The sequence below is a fragment of the Cervus elaphus genome, chromosome 19, assembly GCF_910594005.1.
Source record: "Cervus elaphus chromosome 19, mCerEla1.1, whole genome shotgun sequence".
NCBI classification, from domain to species: Eukaryota; Metazoa; Chordata; class Mammalia; order Artiodactyla; family Cervidae; genus Cervus; species Cervus elaphus.
Genome location: NC_057833.1, coordinates 73,673,250 through 73,692,268, shown reverse-complemented (window position 1 = coordinate 73,692,268; position 19,019 = coordinate 73,673,250). Strand labels below are relative to the sequence as shown.

The following is a 19,019-nucleotide window of genomic DNA, read 5'->3' as shown; positions in this document are numbered from 1 at the left end:
GTGCCAACGCGTGTCTCGCCCATAGGCCAGGGAGCCGGGAACGTACACGCTGCGGCAGTTGTGCGCCTCGCTGGGCCCCGTGTGGTTTGTGCTTCCTCACATCTACCCCCTGGTGCAGTACGACGTGTACTCACAGGAGCCACAGCTGCTTGTGGAGCCACTGGCCGGTAAGGGGGCCGGGGTGGGCGGGGCGCTGTGCAGGTGTCTGAGGGTCCAGGGTGGGCGGGGCGCTGTGCAGGTGTCTGAGGATGGGGTGGGCGGGGCGCTGTGCAGGTGTCTGAGGGCCAGGGTGGGCGGGGCGCAGGACCCCGTGCAGGTGTCTGAGGGCCGGGGTGGGCGGGGCGCTGTGCAGGTGTCTGAGGGTCCAGGGTGGGCGGGGCGCTGTGCAGGTGTCTGAGGATGGGGTGGGCGGGGCGCTGTGCAGGTGTCTGGGGTGGGCTTTGCTCCTTTACTGAAGGGAGTCACATAAGAGGAGGCTTTCTCCTGCATCACACTCCGGTCCTCTGCGACCATGTCCTCTCCAGGTGACACTGTGGGGAGCATCATGGAGATTTTGCCTGGGAACTGTGGCTATTCTGTTCATCTGAATATTTGCTTCTCTGTAATTGCTACTTTCATATTTACTAAACATTCTGTATCATAAAATACAAAAAATAAGAGAAAAGTTGGCTAAGTCAGCTGATGTCTGCTGCAGAGAATTTAATCAGTAAATATTACAGTTTCCTGCTTAGAATTCCAAAGCTGAATGCTAGATTTAGTTATGACCTATGCTGTGATCAAAAGTCTTTTCCATTGAAAGTGTTGATTAACCTTGACCCCTAGCATGGCATTTGAGAATTCAGTGCTGCTGTCCTTTTTGTTAAGTTCTCAAACTATGAGGACTTGGTATAAACGAATTATTGAAGACGACATGGCACTTCAGTAAAACACTAATGAGTAAGTGTCTCAGTTAATGGCTGGGAGCAGTGTATTTATTTGCTCATTTCTTCCATTTGTGGAAAAAAATCAAGGAAAGCTTTTTTGCTGTTTAATCTCTCCAAACTCCCTGTTTTTGTGCTGTTAAACTACTCCCTTGACTTCCTGGAAAGGCCCTCAGATGTGGAGCACAGAGTCTCACAGATGACTGTTCATCAGAGAACCATTTGTGAGAAAGGCTGGGCCGTGTGGCTGGGAGGCGCTGGCTTGCGCCTCCACCCTCCTTTGGGCCCTTACTCCCTTACCACCTCTTACCTCCCCCTCCCTGTTTCTTGTCAGCTGTTCCTCCTCCTTGTGTCTTGTCTCTTCTTCCTTCGGCCTTCCCTGGAGCCGATTCTCATAAACCTCAGCCCATTGCCTCCCCTCCATTTCCATCCAGGAGAAAATGTAGCTGTATCTTCTGCCAAGCTGCTGCTGAACCAAAGATCTGGAAGAGGCCTGACCTGAAAAAGCCAGAGGAAAATCTGAATAGCAGCAGCACATGCGATTTCATTAGTTTTTTTCTTTAGTGTGGTTATTATCTGATTCTCTCTTAGTAACTGACAAGCAGGTACATTTTGAGACCCTCATAGACATGGTTGCCACCATGACCCCTAGCTTTCTGAACTGAGGTGGTGATGAGGTTCCCCCACGCTCACAGATTCTCTTATTCCAGGCGGGGGCCCCTCAGCTCTGCAGTCTGTGTAATTGAGATGAAAAGTGAGGGTGGACGGATGGACGCTGAGTGAATGGATGGAGTATTTAGAATGAGCAGATCTTTTCTAGTAGAAAAAACACACTGGTCTAACTTACAGTAGGCCTTCCATTGGTCATCTTGGTTGATAGCAATGCTGATTGCCGTCTTTTTCCCTTTAGATAGCCTTTTGGCTGGCATTCCTCAGAAGGTCAAGTTCACTGTCACTACTGGCCATTATACAGTAAAAAATGGGGACAGCCTCCAGCTCAGCAACATAGACGCTATGCTTATCCTGTGTCCTGAGGAGAACAGAGCCGTGATCTATTCTAACACAAGAGGTAAGGGGAGCTCACAGGTGAAGGCGGGCCTTTGGCCTTGTTGCACACCATCAGGCTCTAAGGCACTGTCATCCGTGCATCCTCAGGTGGCATCCAAGGACCTGTCTCCTTGCAGCTCTCTCCTAGCAGTGTTCCACCTGTAGGTGGACAGTAACCCTGCCCCCTAGACGTGACATTTGAGAGGATAGATGTATCCCCCCACATAGAACTGTGCAGTGCCCTGTGGCGAGGCAGTATGGACCTTGCTACAGTCTGTGATGCAGCATTACCGCCTGGCTTGTGCTCCCTGGCGATGCCTTGGTGGCCTCCAGTCTCCTTCCACACCCCTCAACTTTCCTCTGCAAAAAGCAAAAACAAATCAATCTTTGAAGGCACTGGTTGGAAGCCCTAAAAAAATCCCATCTCCCACAGCGCCCAGCCTTGAGGTTGGAGACGGAAGGATTCAGCACTCTTCCTGAGTGGGGGTTGGTCTGGTGGTGGGATGGGGTGGGGCCACCTCACACTGGGACACAGGCCATCTCAGGTGGGCTGTGTGAAAGTGTCTCTTTTCTGTCTTCAGACTGAGCACAGTGACAGTTCTCTGAGCCCAGCTCGACCAGACAGCTTTCATGCAGTGCTGCTTCGTCTCAGGGGATTTTGTTCCTGATTTTCCTGTCTCCCTCCCTCTGTAATCCTTCCTGGTTACACCCTTGCAAGTGTGTACGCGCAGCAGGAGCTGGGCTGGAACTTCACTATGGTGCCGTCATCTACGAGAGGAGAAAGGAGCAAGGAAGTGTAGGCACTGTGTTAAAGGTGACTTTTTTTTTTCCTAGAAAAGGTTTCCGACGCGCTCCTCCGGGTTCAGTCATCCGACAAGGTCACCAGCATCAGTTTGCCGGCTGCACCCACATACCACCTGATTGAATTTGAACTGGAAGTTCTCTCTTTACCTTCGGCTCCAGCAGCAGGAGGGGAGAGCACCCTGCTGGGGGTGACAGAGCCCCACGGGAAGCATAAGGACTCGCAGAAGACTAGCTACTGCATGGCTACCATGGACCACAAAGTAAGGGGCTGGAGCTGTGCAGCCTATGGGGGACAGCTTCTGCCTGTCCTCCTTGATTTGAAGACAGCACATTCGAAATGACTTCTGTTGAGGGGGCAGATTTCCCAGTTCCTAACACCACAGGTTCTGGTTGGGTTTAGCGTTTATATCTGTGAATCACCCCTCCTTAGATGAGGGGTACATCTTGCAAAGACAGAGGCAAACAGGCTGTTAACTTTTCTGTCCCATCTTGAGGAAGGACAGTTTACTGTAAGAGATACAGGTTTTGTTTAGAAGGCAGTAGGTTTGCCTCTGTGGTCCGTTTGTCCTGGTGATTAGGCTAGATGGCGTTCTGTGTCTTGGCATGCTTCACTTTTTGTTCCCTGAAACATCACATCGTACTTAGCAAGGAAGACGTGCTATCATTTTATCCTTTGATATGGGTATTTATTGATAGTTATTTGAGAGATTCATAGCTTTAGTCCTAAGTCCACAGTCCCTCAGCTCACAGAGCCTGCACTAGCATCATGCTTACTCTGATTTTGTCCATGTCTCATAACACAGATATCTGTTCTGAGGGCTTTTGAACAACCCAAGGGTTGAAGTGTGTACTTGTGGTCCCACAGGACTGTCTTTCTGTCATACTTTTAAAAGCTGCTGCCTGAGGGTCTAGCTTCCAAACAGCCTGAAGGTAGTTGCTGAGATCCTCCCTTTTGGGACAGTGACAGGTCTTGGCACATCCTCAGCTTGTGGAGCCATTGAAAATATAATAGGCTGCTTGGGCAAGCACAGAGACAACCAAGAGCTGGGGCAGAGTGGAACGTTTATCTCCTACATGAGGCCTCTCTGTCAAGACTGGGAGAGGTGCCTGCTTCATCCACTGGGTAGAAACTGACACAAAGTCAGGCAAAACAGCGGAGCAGAGGAGTATGTTCCAAAATGAAAGAGCAAGGTAAGACCTCCGCAAAAAACCTTAATGAAACAGAGATAAGTAATTCATCTGATAAAGAATTCAAAGTAATGGTCATAAATGCTCATTAAACTGGGAGGAAAATGGATGAAAATAGCAAGAACTTTAATAAAGAGAAGAGAAGGCATAAAAAAGTACCAAATAAAAGTCTCAGAGCTGAAGGGTACAATAGATGAACTGAAAAATACACTAGAGGGGTTCAGCAGCAAACTAGATGTCAGAAGGGAGTGGCACAATATATTAAAATGCTGGGGGGAAAAAAAAACTTCCAACCAAGAATATGTGGCAAAGTTGTTATTCAGAATTGAAGGAAAGATAAGAGTTTTCCAGACAAGTAAAAATTAAAGGAGTTTATCACCACTAAACTGGCCGTGTAAGAAATGTTAAAGAGATTTCTTTAAGATGAAAAGATACTGTTAATTATAGTAACAGAAACACAATGGAAAGGTAATGGATTTGATAAAGGTAATGGATTAGTCACTTATAAAGCTAGTGTGAAGGGTTTTTTTAAAAGTGAAAATAGCTATGATTACAATTATTAGTTAAGAGGGATGGATACAAAAAAAAAAAAAAAGGGGGGATGGATACACAAGATAAAAAGATGTAAAATGTAATTATCTCAAAAGCAAACATTGGACGAGGGAGTTAAAATGTTGAGTTTTAGAATGAGATCAAACTTCAGTTGTTAACTTAAAAGAGACTATTATAAATACAATTTGTTATATATAAGCCTCATGATAATCACAAAGCAAAAACCTACAGTAAGTATACACGAGATAAAGGAGTATAAACGTACCACTAAAGAAAGGCATCAAACCACAAAGGAAGTGAGCAAGAGAAGAAGATAGGAACAAGGATGAACTTTAAAAACAGCCAGAAAAGAATTAACAACATGACAATGAGCATACCCCTATCAGTGATTACTTTAAATATAAATGGGCTAAGTTCTCCACTTAGAAGACATAGTAGCGGTATGAACTAAAAGCCAAGATCTGGGGCTTCGCTGGTGGTCCAGTGGCGAGGACTCTGCGCTCCAAACGCAGGGGCCCGGGCTTGATCCCTGGTCAGGGAGCTGGAGCCCATGTGCCACAGCTAAGAATTCCTGTGCTGCAAGTAAAACCCCACGTAACCGCAGCGGAGACCATGCAGCCAAGTAAACAATAAATAAATAAAAATAAATATTAAAAAAAAAGGCCCATCTTTAAGTTGCCTGCAGGAGACTCAGTTTAGCTGTAAGGACACACAGGCTGAGAGGGAAGGGATGGGAAGCGCTGCTCCGTGCCCGTGAGAAGGAGCAGCTACCCTCGTGTCAGACAGAGGGGGCTTTAGGACTGTTAGTGAGAGACAAGGCTGGGGGTCAGGTGACGGCCAAGGGGTCAGTCCCTTCAGAAGGTACCATTTGTAAGTGCTTAGGCACCCAACATTGGAGCACCTAAAATATAAAGCAAATATTAACATATTTAAACAAAGAAATAGCAATATAGTAACAGTAGGGGGCTTTAATGCTCCACTTATATAAATGGATAGATCCCTCAGACAGAAAATGAATAAGGATGCATTGGCCTTAAGCATGTTAGACTAGATGGATTTAACAGACATTAACAGAATATACCATCAAGAAACAACAAAATATACATTTTTCTGAATTACGCATGAAGTATTTTCCAAGATAGAGTATATGTTGGGCTGCAACACACGTCAGTAAACTTAATTGGATGGAAATCATATCAAGCATCTTTTCTAGCCACGGTGGTATAAAACTGGAGATTAATTACATGAAGACAACTGCAAAATGCACACATATCTAGAGATTAAACAATGTGCTATTGAATAGCCAGTGGGTCAAAGAAGAAACCAAAAGAGAAATAAAGACCTACCTTGAGACAAATGCACATGGAAATGTAACATATCTGAATTTCTGGGATGCATTGTAAACAGTTCTGAGAGGGAGAGTCATAGCAATACATGCTTTCCTCAAGAAATAAAGTCTCAAACAACTTTAGACCTCAGGGAACTAGAAAAAGAAGAGCAACGCCCAGATTTAATAGAAGGAAGGAAATTACAGATGATTAGAGGAGAAACAAATGAAATAGAAACCAAAAAGACAATAGAAAAGATCAGTGAAACTAAGAGCTTGTTCTTTGACAAGATAACATTGGCCAACCTTTAGCCAGACTCGCCAAGAACAAAAGAGAGAACTCAAAATCAGAAAGGAAAGAGATGTTACAGCTGACCTCGCAGAAATACAGTGTTGTAAGAGACTACTATGAATGCAGAGTTCCAAAGAATAGCAAGGAGAGATAAGATAGCCTTCTTCATGATCAGTGCAAAGAAATAGAGGAAAACAATAGAATGGGAAAGACCAGAGATCTCTTCAAGAAAATTAGAGATACTAAGGGAACATTTCATGCCAAGATGGGCACAAGAAAGGACAGAAACGGTATGGATGTAACAGAAGCAGAAGATATTAAGAAGAGGTGGCAAGAATATACAGGACTGTACAAAAAAGATCTTCATGACCCAGATAACCACTCAGATGGTGTGATCTCTCACCTAGAGCCAGACATCCTGGAACACAAAGTCAAGTGGATCTTAGGAAGCATCACTATGAACAAAGCTAGTGGAGGTGATGGAATTCCTGTTGAGCTATTTCAAATCCTAAAAGATGATGGTGTGAAAGTGCTGCACTCAATATGCCAGCAAATTTGGAAAACTCAGCAGTGGCCACAGGGCTGGAAAAGGTCAGTTTTCTTCCCAATTCCAAAGGAAGACAGTGCCAAAGAATATTCAAACTACTGCACAGCTGCACCCATCTCACACACTACCAAAGTAATGCTCAAAATTCTCCAAGCCAGGCTCCAACAAGTATGTGAACTAAGAACTTCCAGATGTTCAAACTGGATTTAGAAAAGGCAGAGGAACCAGAGATCAAATTGCCAACATCTGTTGGGTCATACAACCTACCAAGACTGAATCATAATGAAATAGAAAATCTAAATGGACTGATTACTAATAAGGAAATTGAATCAGAAATCAGAAAACCCCCAAAAAAACTCCCAAGACCAGATGTCTTCACTGGTGATTCTACTAAACATTCAAGTACCAGTCCTCTCAACCTCTTCCCAGAAATAGAAGAGGAGGGAACTCTTCCAAACTCATTTTATGAGGCCAGCATTACCCAGATACCAAAACCAGATAAGGACACCACAAGAAAAGAAAATTACAGACCAATATCTCTGACAAACATAGGTACAAAAATCCTGCACCAAATACTAGCAAACCGAATTCAACAATATGTTGAATTCAACAATATGTTATGCACCATGATCAAATGGGATTATGTGATCTTGTTGATAGATACAGAAGAGGCGTATCAAAATTCAACATCCATTTATGATAAAAAATTATCAACAAAGTCAGAACAAAGGGAATGTACCTCAACATAATAAAGGCCGTATATGATGGGCCTACAGCCAATATTGTACTCAATGGTGAAAAGCTGAAAGCTTTTCTTCTGAGATTAGGAAAAAGACAGGGACACTTGCCACTTTTACTTAATATAGTATTGGAAATTAGAGCAATTAGGCAAGAAAAATAAAAGTCATCCCTGTTGGAAAGGAAGAAATAAAACTCACTATTTGAAGATGACATGATATTATATATATTGAAAAATCTAAAGATTCCAACAAAAAACTATTGTTTGCCTAGTCTCAGTCGTGTCCAACTCTTTGTGACACCATAGATTGTAGCCTGCCAGGCTTCTCTGTCCATGGGGATTCTCCAGGCAAGAATACTGAAGTGGGTTGCCATGCCCTCCTCCAGAGAATCTTCCCAACCCAGGGATCAAACCCAGGTCTCCTGCATTGCGGGTACATTCTTTACCAGCTGAGCTACCAGGAAGCCCCTTTTTATATATAGAAAAATCTAAAGATTGCAACAAAAAACTATTAGAACTAGTAAACAAATTTCATGAAGTTGCAGGATACAAAATCAGTGTGCAGAAATCTGTTGCATTTCTTTACACTAATAAAGAGCTGTCAGAGACATTAAGAAAATCCTGTTTTCAATTGCATCAAAGAAGAAAACACCTAGGAATAAATTTGACAAAGAAGGTAAGAGACTTGTGTATTGAAACTGAAAAGACATTAATGAAAGAAATGGAAGAAGACACAAATAAATGTAAAGATATTACATGCTTATGTGTTAGAAAAATTACTACTGTTTAAGTGTCCATACTACCCAAGACGATGTACAGATTCAGTGCAGCCTTTCTCAAGATTCCAATGGCAATTTTTTCACAGAAATAGAAGAAATAATCCTAAAGTTTGTGCAGAACCACAAAAGTCCCCAAATAGCAAAAGCAGTCTTGAGGAAGAGGTACAAAGCTGGGAATAACATGCTCTCTGATTTCAAATTACATTACCAAGCTATAGTAATTCAAACAGTGTTTATGATACTGGCATGAAAATAGACACATAGATCAGTGGAACAGAATAGAGAGCCTTTTAATAAATCTTTGCATATATGGTCAATTAATTTATAATAAAGGATACAAGATTATATGTTGGAGAAAGGACATTCAGTAAAAGATGTTGGTAAAACTGGAGAGCCACATGCAAAGGAATGAAACTGGAGTTTACACTGTACACAAAAATGAACTCAGAATGAATTAAAGACTTGAAAGTAAGGCCTGAAACAGTAAAACTCCTGGAAGAAAGCACAGGTAGTAGGTTCTTGACATAGGCCTCAGTGATGATTTTTTCAATCTGACACCAAAAGCAGTAAAAGCAAAACTAAACAAATGGGGCTCCATCAAACTTAAGACGCCTCTACCCAGCAAAGTAACTGTCAGTGAGGTGAAAAGGCAGCCTGCTGAGTGGAGGACAGTATTCCTAGATCATGTATGTGATAAGTGTCTGTATATAAAGAACTCATACAACTTAATAGCAAAAAAAAAACCCCAGCAATCCCAATTTTAAAATGGGCAGAAGATCTGAACAGACATTTTTCCAAAGAAGACATACAGAAGGCCAACAAATTCATGAAAGAAATGCTCAACATCTCTGATCATCAGGAAAGTTTAATCAAAGCCACAATGAGATCACGTCTTACACCTGTCAGAAGGGCTGTTCTCAGGAAGACAACAGATAGCAAGTGTTGGCGGAAAGGTACCCCTCCTGTATTATTGGTGGGGGATGTAAAGTGGTACAGCCACTGTATAAAACTGTGGAAATTCCTCAAAAAATTAAAAATTGATCTGCCATACAATCTCGCAATTCTACTCCTTGGTATTTTTCTGAAGCCAACAGAAACACTAACTCAAAAAGATATCTACACCCCCATATTCATTGCAGCATTGCTAATAGTAGCCAAGATATGGAAGCCAACTAAAGTGCCCACCAATGAATGAATTAAAGATGAACACATACACACACAGGAATATTATTCAGCCATAAAAAAGAATGAAGTCTCACCATTTGTGACAGCATGGGTGGAGGATGGATCTAGGGCATTCTGCTGAGTGAAATAAGTCAGAGAAAGACATACACTACGTGATCTAACTTATATGTGGAATCTGGAAAATAAAAATAAAGACAAGCTCATAGATGGAGAATAGGTTGGTGGCTGCATGAGGTATGGAGAAGGGATTGAGAAAAAGGGGTGAATTTTTTTTGTTACTTGTTTTTGTTTTTTGTTACTTGTGCAAAAAGAAGGATATACACAAAAGCAGTAAGATAAAAGGCTAATAAATGCAGTCATTTCAAAAGGATTATGGCATCAAATATCAGACAGGGCAGCACCTGAAGAGTAATGTTTTAATTTTCAGTCCTTGGAATTTCTTCCCTCCTTACCTGATACAGAGTTCAGGAAGCAGAGACGAGACATATATATCAGTATGTGCACGCTCTTTACTCAGTATATGCATTTGTTCCATGAGGGAAATAAATAGAAGTTTGAAACCTGGTTTCTGCCCTTAAGAACGTTAGTAGCTTGGCCTCCACGATGTCCTCAGATTGATTGGTTTTCAGTTATGTGGTCAGTGTCAAGTGGATTAAGAGTTTGGACAATTCGTTTAATTTTATAATAGTTAATGATTGATTAGCATCATCTGCACATGTGTGACTAAAAGCACTTTGTCATAACCTCCTGCATGTTAACGCATTTAGTGTTGTGGCCACGTGTATGTGAGAATAGTGTGTGTATGTTTGGGGGGGTGGTATCTGCACTTTCAGCTGCGGTGTCTGCTTGGAAGCCATTGAAACTGCCGGTGACTCACTTTTCTCTCCTTCCTTTGTGGTATGTTCAGTGGGGTTTCTCTTTCTGAATAAGGAATGGTAAGCACATTAAATGTGTAGGAAATTGGCAGCCACCACAGATCTGGATGGCTAGGGGTGGCAGTGGCTGTCCCTGTGACAGGTGGTCTGAAGACCTGTTCCCTGTTTCTCCTCAGGTGTCCATTGATTGCCCATGGTCCATCTACTCCACCGTCATCGCGCTCACGTTCAGCGTGCCCTTCAGGACCACGCACTCCCTGCTGTCAGCCGGGACACGGTAAAGGACCGCGGCCCTGCTCCTTTCCCAGTCTCCCCCACACGCAGGCCCTGTTGCTCAGAGCTTGACTTTGGTGACACTGACCATGTTTTATCACAGCCATAATGCTGCGGTCCACCTGTCAGATTCACAGTCATTCCCTGGATCCTAAGTGCCCAGGCCCTATTCAGGTTTCCCCAGCTGTCTCAGGAGTGAGTTTGCACAGCTGGTTTGTGGGATGTGGGATCCAGACCAAGTCCCCTCTGTTTCTGAGATCCCTTTTTATCCCTCCTTCCCTGTTTTCAAGACACTGGCCCATCAACAGACCTGGGTCAGCTGCCATCCTGGATTCCACTGATCACATCATCATGGGTTTGTGTAACTAGTTCCCTGTCAGCTGCCGTCTCTTACCTCAAAGGTGGGGTTTTCAACTTCAGCTCTTCTGATGCTCCCTTAGGTAACCCCACGTGGTGGGTGTTTGGCAGCACCCCTGGCTCCCCCAGTTTTTGCCAGGGGCACTCCTCACCCTCCCCACCCCCAGTGTGAGAACCACAGATGTCTCCAGACATTGCCCCCAGTTAAGAGGCGCTGCGCTGCTTTGGAGGCTTGACCGGGTTCAGATTCAGTGTCTGAACAAGGAAGTCTGCGGGTGTCGTCCCGCACTTCGTTTGTCTGAGCATCGGGAGACGCAGTGTCTGGTGCTTGGAAACACCAGCAGTGGACTTTTCAGGTGGTGCCAGTGTAGGGGACACAGGCTTCATCGTGGTCTGGGAAGAACCCACATGCCATGAAGCAGCTCAGCCTGTGCACCACCAGCACTGAGCCCGTGCTCTGGAGCCGGGGAACCACAACTGCTGAGCGCACGTGCCCTAAAGCCCGTGCTCTGCAACAAGAGAAGCCCATGCAGCGCAGCTGGAGAGAGTGGCCCCTGCTCTCCACAACTCGAGAAAGCCTGAACAAAGCACTGAAGACCCAGTGCGGCCAAAAATTAATTAGGAAAAAACAAACAGAAAAACACCAACAGTTCTACAGATATTAATGATTGAACAATTCTGTAGATATTAATGGTTAAAAACACCAATGACTCTACAGAGAATCTGAGTTGTTGGCGTTTGAGACTGATTTTTCAATATTTCTCTTACGTGTAACAGAAATTCAAGTTAACTCTACTTACCTAGTTGAGTTTGTTACAGTTATGCTTCTGTTTTATGCATTGGTTTCTTGGCATAAGGCATGTGGGATCGTAGCCTTCCCCTCCCCCCGCCCTCCCCCGCCCCCAGCATTAGAAGGTGGAGTCTTAACCACTGGACCACCAGGAAAGTACCCCAGTGTCTTCTTAACACAGGTAAAGTGCATTTAATAAAGTTCTCAGGCTGATTCATGTCAGTGTATGGCAAAACCACTACAATATTGTAAAGTAATCAGCCTCCGATTAAAATAAATAAAGGAAAAAAAAACATGCAGAAAAAAAAAATAAAGTTCTCAAACATCAGGATCTTTCTGTCTTCTTTAGGAAATACGTTCAAGTATGTGTCCAGAATTTGTCAGAACTTGACTTTCAACTGTCAGATAGTCGTCTTGTAGACACCCATGATAGTACTGACCTGCGACTAATACCGCTAAACACGGAATCTGAACAGGTAAGCTCTCAGCAGAATGCAGAGTGAGAATAAGAGTGTGCTGGCGTTGATGGAGCTGACCATGTGCAGGGAAGAGCCACGCAGGTGGTAGTGGGACGCGCACGCCCAGGAGGAGCACCCTGACATGCACGCTCAGGGTTCTCTGTGGGCCAAGGGGCACAGCGCACAGAGTAGGAAACAGATTGTGTTTTTAGAAAAATTAAATCTTCCGCTTGCCAGACTCCACGCACAGATTTACTCTGAGCTCTTCCTCGAGTCTCATGGTGATGCGTGGACGCCATCACCCCAGCAGCAGTGGGCTGCGTCCTGCCCACAGTCTCAGGCTGCCTTGCCCAGTGACGGGCTCTTGGGTGTCAGGGTAGCTTCGTAAAGGAGTCATGTTCGTGTTCATGCTGCCTGGCTGAATCCTGGCCCCGCCTTTCTGTTCATTTGTTGTGTATGTTTTTAGACAGTCAGCACTGAGTGTTTAGAAGATCAAAGGTTTTCTTAAGGTTTTCTTATCTGATGTCTAGCATTTTCAAAGGGCTTTTCCCCACATTTGGCCCACTTCAGTGCTCCCTGAGTCTGTCCACACTTAGAGATGTGGCCTTGATGCCAGGGGTGGCGCCAGTTCTTTTCCCCACTTCACTTAGTTTAGATCATAGCGATTGTCATGGTGTAAAGGTGTCCCTGTAATTGTTTGATGACGTTTCTCACTTTGGAAACATATGGGATACTGTGTACCAAGAAATATTCTTTACCCCTGTGCTGTCAAGCTTATGGAATCATAAGAAATCAAACCCTTTGACCAGTTCTGGACAGTCTGCGGGCAGGGCCTCAGGAGGTGCTGGGAGGCAGGGCTGCGGCAGCACATCAGGTGTGTCAGGAAGCGGGCCTGGGGACAGCCTCCCAACTCCCTCCCCCTGGCCTGGTGGGGGCACACACACGCTTGCCCTGAGCGTCTGCAGAGTGTGTGTACCTGCGTGTGCATGTGTGCGTGCGCACGGTGACAGCCGACTCTCTTGCAGTGCATCCACAGCAGGCAGGCCGTGTTCTTTGTCTGGGAGCTGAAGTGGACACAGGAGCCTCCCCCGTCTCTGCACTGCCGCTTCTCCATCGGATTCTCCCCAGCTTCCGAAGGACAGCTGTCTATCTCCTTAAAGCCCTATACCTACGAATTTCAAGTGGAAAATTTTTTTGTACGTATTGCCTAATTTTTTTGGTGGGGTTCTGGGGTGGAAACATGGAAGGTGATGTCATATTCTTTACCTTCTAAAAATCAGACAGACAAAATCTTCCAATATAATGAAGCAACCTGTCATGGAAAAGAGCCCGCACTCAGGGCATGGGGGCAGTGGCCAGCTGTGTTAGGGCCCTGGTCCTCTCAGGCAGTGTGTCTGCCCCTGGGGCCCTCCTGCGCGGCCCCCACTGAGCGTGACCATCCCCAGAGAAAGGACTCCGGCCTCTCCTCCCTGCTGTCTCCCTTAGTTTTTTAAAAGAAAGCAGGTTTTCTTTCTTTCTTTATTTCTTTATTTATTTTTTTTTTACCACACTGCTCTTTTATTCAATGGAACACCCCCCTTTAACGCAGTGTTGAATCATACACCAAAAAGCCCAGAGAAATTTCTGCTGATAAACCAGTGAAGAGAACGCGCATCATACATTATTGTCAACATAATCACTCCATGAAGAGGGGAGGAGGAAAGGAAGGAAGCAGAACGAAGAAAACAAGGGGCTCAAACCCCTCGACACTGCAGAACATTCAGACATTTGGGATTAAAATAAATTTTAGAAGGTAGCCTTCCAGGAAGGAGAGGAACAAATGGAATCTGAGGCAGCTCAGGGAGCGCTGAAAGGGCTCTGCAGGCTGCAGACAAGCCCCAGGCAGCTTACGTGGCCTCACCTACCATGGGCAGGGGTGCCAGGATGGTTATGGACCCTGAACCTAGGGACTAACCCACTACTCCACGTGGGTGGCAGAGACAAAACCCCGCACTTAAAGGGGAAAAAATATCTCAGCTTGAAAAAAATATGGCAGTTTGAAAATCTTGGAACCAAAGACGACACCCACCCCACCCCGCCACATTGATGGCCCAAAGCCTCTGCCTAAAAACCACTTGTTCCTCTCTCCTTAAAGAACCAGGAATGAGAAAAGGGAAAGGAATCTAATTGCAGCAGAAGACCGGGGAGAGCATCTCCTTGGTCGGCCCTGACTCACCTAACTCCAGGCTGCTTTTAGCGCCACACCTAACGTGCAGGTTAAAGAAAACCTGGAGATGCAAGGTTTTCTTTAACCTGCACGTTAGGTGTGGCGCTAAAAGCAGCCTGGAGTTAGGTGAGTCAGGGCCGACGTGTGATGTTTGTTTAGTGAGATGATTGGGTTTCGCGTTAGGTAACCAGAATGTGGATACACAACTTTGTGGTGTTTTCTTCTCTTAAGGACGGAGATTGTCAAGCAGCACTTTATTTGAGAAGGTGTTTGTGTGCATAGCTCGTGATATTAGCAGTTTTTTTAATACCTCCTTCTGACCAAAAGACTATCTAAACCCACCTGTTTTCTTGAGTGTTCCGTATTGGCCTTAGAATTAAACATAGCCACTAGCGTAGTTCATCATTTTGTTGGACTAGCAGATGCCCCTTTGATGTGAAAGCTGTTGAACGTTAGATTATTCACATGGTGAAGAGTCTGCAGAAACTTAATGTGGTTTGCTTACTGCCAGTGACGAGGAACTCATTAGCAGATTCCACCGGTACTTTTTTGCCTTTTTTGCTTCCTTTTCAAACTGAGCATAGGAAAAATTTTCCCTTAGAACTGTACAAGCTTAGTAAAAAAGCCAGAGAAAACTACCTGGTGGATTGCTCTCTTCAAAACTGGTATTCTGAGAATCAGAAATACAGAATTTTTTTTTTTTTTTAAAGTTTCATTTCTGTACCATGAAGTTCCCTGGTGGTACAGATGGTAAACAGTCTGCCTGCAATGTGGGAGACCTGGGTTTGATCCCTGGTCAGGAAGACCCTCTGGAGAAGGAAATGGCAACCCACTCTAGTGTTCTTGCCTGGGCCATACCGTGGATGGAGAAGCCTGGCAGGCTACAGTCCATGAAGTCACAAAGAGTCAGACCTGACTGAGTGACTAGCACTTTCACTTTCACCATGAAGTTGACCATTTGGGGTGTTCACTTCACTGAAGTTAGTATCTTGAAAGAGCTGGGCCACCAGCACCACGGATCGTATTCATTCTTCCGAGAAGAAAGTCTGTGCCCATTCACACGCCCCCTTCCTCCTCTTCTCAGCCCTGAGCTACCCCTCTCTAGAGCAGGGTGCCTGAGCCTCGCCTGTGCAAGGACAGCCACATTCAATGTGGTCTTCTCGAGACTGACTGTTTTCACACGACATGATGTTTCCAGTGCTCGTTCATTTTGGAGAGTGTGTCAGGACCCCACCCTTGGTCACGGCTGGGCTCCAGCCACGGGCTTCCCAGCCCGGGCCTCTTCCCTCCGCCCCGCTGGTGTGGCCGTTCTCCCGTGGCAGTGGGGCTGCCAGCACGTGGGGGGCAGGCTCGTCCCCTGTGCAGGGTGGTGGGCAAGTGTGAGTAGGTGTGACTGTCAGGTAGGAAGGTCACAGAGAAGGGAACATCGTGGAGAAGGTTCAGGATGGACTTAATATGGGGTAGTTCCAAGGAACTCTGTTCATTTTGCTGGTTGTGGTAATGGCGTTGTGTCTTCTAGTGACGCATCTGAAGTGGCAGGTCTGGAACCTGCTTTACAGTAGCCCCGGCAGATACGTCAGTGTGTTTTGGTGGGGAGAGGAGGCTCATGAAGCACCACGCTGGCCCGGGACCTGGTGACAGGCCTGTGCGGAGTCACCGGGCCAGCCTCCCTCCTCCTGAGAGGTTTGACCATGTTCACATTAGGAAGATTTTAAGGGTCTTGGGGTGGGACTTCCTGAGGACAGGTCTCCACAGGGACTCAGTCAATCAGAGGGAGCAAATGCACAGCTGCTTCTCTAAATTTCAAGTCTGCAGGCAGCACCGTGACGGCCTCAGAGAGCCGTCGTTCAGATTGTTGCCTGTCTCCTTTGCCCTCTCTCCTTTCTGGCCCAGACCTTGTACAAAGTGAGAGCAGAGATATCGCCGCCTCCGGGCACGGAGCACTGTAGGACGGGCTCACTCTGCTCCCTGGACGTGTCCATCACGCGGCTTTCGGACCTCCTAGAGGTGGATAAGGATGAAGCCCTGACGGAATCTGACGAGTATTTTTCAACAAAGCTGATGTATGAAGGTGGGTCCGGAGGCTTCTTTCCCTTGACTTGTGTTCGGCCCTGTCATTCACAACGTGCAGTGCTCCTCATCTGAAGGGAGACATTCTAGAATTGAAAGGGCACGTTTGAATGTCCCAGTGTACGATGTGGCCCTGGGCTCCCAGGGTGTGGAACCTGGTTCCTGCAGAGCTGTTCCTCTGAGAGGTGTTGGAGCAGCTGTGGGCTCGGGGCTGAGCGCGCAGCGGAGCCTGGAGCTGCCCTGTCCTCTGCCCGTGAGGCGGGGCCCCCTCGCTCAGCAGGCCGGGCGTCCTGTGCTCATCTCGCGCCCTCTCCCTCCAGCCTCCTTTCACCCCTTTTACTCCTCCCCGCCTCCCAGATGCCCCTCTACAGCCCTCCTCCTCGGTGGCCTGGGCTGCTGCTGTAGGATTCTCAGGTTTTGGTGTCAGGCCCTTTATGCTCTAAAAATGGTTAGGGAGGCAAGTCTTCATTTACTTTCTTTAAGATATTAGGAGAGCCATTACATGATAGTACTCCTGAGAAAGAACTTTTTTCCAAAACAATAAACGCTACAAGAAGAACGATGTTTTGCTGTCTTCACATCTCTTCAGTGTCTGCCTCCCAGAAGGTGCCTGAGTTTTTCCCAGGTGCTGCGTTCAGTCTGGTGGAGGTCATGGGAGCCTCCTGTCCCGAGTAGATTCGTAGTTGGTAAGGGAGGACTCTTGTTACAGCCTTCAGAGGACTGGGCCACTCCTCTGACCTTCCGCTGATGCTTGCCACGGGCCGGTTTCTCACAGGCCAGCTGCGGCTGGACTCTGAGACGTGTGAGCAGCTCACCTGGTGCTTTCCCCCGTCCTGCACGTGGAAAGGCTCTCAGCCGGGCATTGTTCCTCTCCTCAAACCTCGGGCATTTGTGAAACATGATTGCTGAGTTGTGCGGATCCACTGCACGTCGGCCCTTCTTGCTGTTGACAGTCGCGCGTTCACGCTGGTTCTGGGCTCATCACGGCACTCTGAGTTGGGACACTCCCACGCTCACAGTGGCAAATGCACGTTTCCCAGGATGCTGAGTTTCAGTCAGTTTCGAACTGTATCACAGGCAGCCTCTTCCACGCACCAGGCTTGTGCCGTTGATTTTTAAGAAGGTCTCTGCCAAATGCCTGAGACTGAGGAGCTTGCTGCCAAGGGCTGCCAGCCGAGTGCCCGGTGACCTGTGCTGGGCCTGGGCCTCTGTCCCCTGGCACAGGAGGCGGGGTGGTGGGTGCACGGACATCTCACTACTGTTTTGCAGCTTCTTGTGAGTGTGTGATCATCTCAGAATTAATGTTAAAAAAAAGACATGTACGAAATGGTTGAATGAATTAGATTTTGACTGTTCCGTGAAGAACATCCTTACTGGAAGCAGCAGTTTTTTCCCCTTGAGTTTGTAGTGGTGAAGAACACGGGGCCTCTGCTCCGAGTGCCAGTAGGGCCCCGGCTAACACTCAGGCCTGTGGGTTTCCCGCCAGAGGGCATGCCAGCACAGTGAGGACAGGACACGTGCCCTCATGGGTGCCCTGAGGACCAGCTCCGAGAGCCGCTGCTCCATTGTGTACCTCCCGGATGCCGCTTTGGCCTCTGCACGTCCTCAAAGCTCCCCCAGCCTCAGCTGCAGGAAGCTCGCCTTGCTGCCCCTCCTTCCTCGTCGGCCTTTGCTGAGCTGATGAGGATCCTGCCCTATGTGCCCGTGGGTGACTGCTCATCTAGCGTTTGACTCGCACTGAGTTACATCACAGTCGCGGTCCCACAGCGACCCTAGCAGTGCCTGCTGTGTGTGCAGCCTCCCCGTGGTTCCCGAAGAGGAGCTCCGTGCTTCACATGTACCTTTTCTTCCCCAACCATTGGGGGCTGATGTGAGCGGCAGCGCTGGGATCAGATGCGCTGGTCAGTACCATGTGTGACGGAGGAGCCAGCGCCCAACCCCATCCTCACTCCTGCTGCCTCCTCTACAGTGCTGGTGGGAGGTTACACTGCATTTTCAAGGGGGTTTCAAGGCAGCATTAACTGCTCACTCGCAAATGTGAGGAGAAAGAAGCCATCTTCCCCCGTGTAGCCAGCCTGTACCTTCCTTTCTTAGAGGTGTTCTTTGAGATGCAGTTCCAGGGCACCAAGCTATGGGACAGACCCCCACTTCTGGACTTCACTCTGGAGCGTGGACTGGCTGCCTCTTCCTTTGGTGTGAACGCTGGAGGCTCTTTCCGGGTAAACACGCTGCTTTCCCTGTTTGTTTCAGTTGTAGACAACAGCAGCAACTGGGCAGTGTGCGGGAAGAGCTCTGGAGTCATCTCCATGCCCGTGACGGCTCAGGCCACGCACCGTGTCCACATGGAGGTGATGCCGCTCTTTGCGGGCTACCTGCCGCTCCCCGACGTCAGGCTATTCAAGTACCTCCCCCACCACTCTGCACAGTCCTCACAGCTGGATGCGGGTAGGGACCCTGTTTGGTAACGGACGCAGCACGCCCTCGGTGCAGGATGTGTGGCAGCTCCATGCTGTTCAACAGCCCCACACTCGGAACCCGGGTGCTATAATGCCAAATACTTGGTCAGGGTCACTCGTCCTGGGCCCCTGCTCCTGAGGGTGATCCACCCGG

General features: G+C 47.1%; 1 protein-coding gene across 2 annotated transcripts in view; it reads left to right on the top strand.

Moving 5' to 3' along the window:
* Nucleotides 1-19,019, top strand: part of TRAPPC10 (trafficking protein particle complex subunit 10) — a 74,841-nt gene that overhangs the window by 54,331 nt on the left and 1,491 nt on the right. For both annotated transcript variants that reach the window (XM_043874167.1, XM_043874168.1), the window contains 8 exons: nt 26-167; nt 1,831-1,989; nt 2,802-3,031; nt 10,432-10,532; nt 12,025-12,151; nt 13,159-13,329; nt 16,233-16,410; nt 18,660-18,854. In XM_043874167.1, the coding sequence (XP_043730102.1) occupies nt 26-167; nt 1,831-1,989; nt 2,802-3,031; nt 10,432-10,532; nt 12,025-12,151; nt 13,159-13,329; nt 16,233-16,410; nt 18,660-18,854 (1,303 nt within the window). The remainder of the gene's footprint in view (nt 1-25; nt 168-1,830; nt 1,990-2,801; nt 3,032-10,431; nt 10,533-12,024; nt 12,152-13,158; nt 13,330-16,232; nt 16,411-18,659; nt 18,855-19,019) is intronic.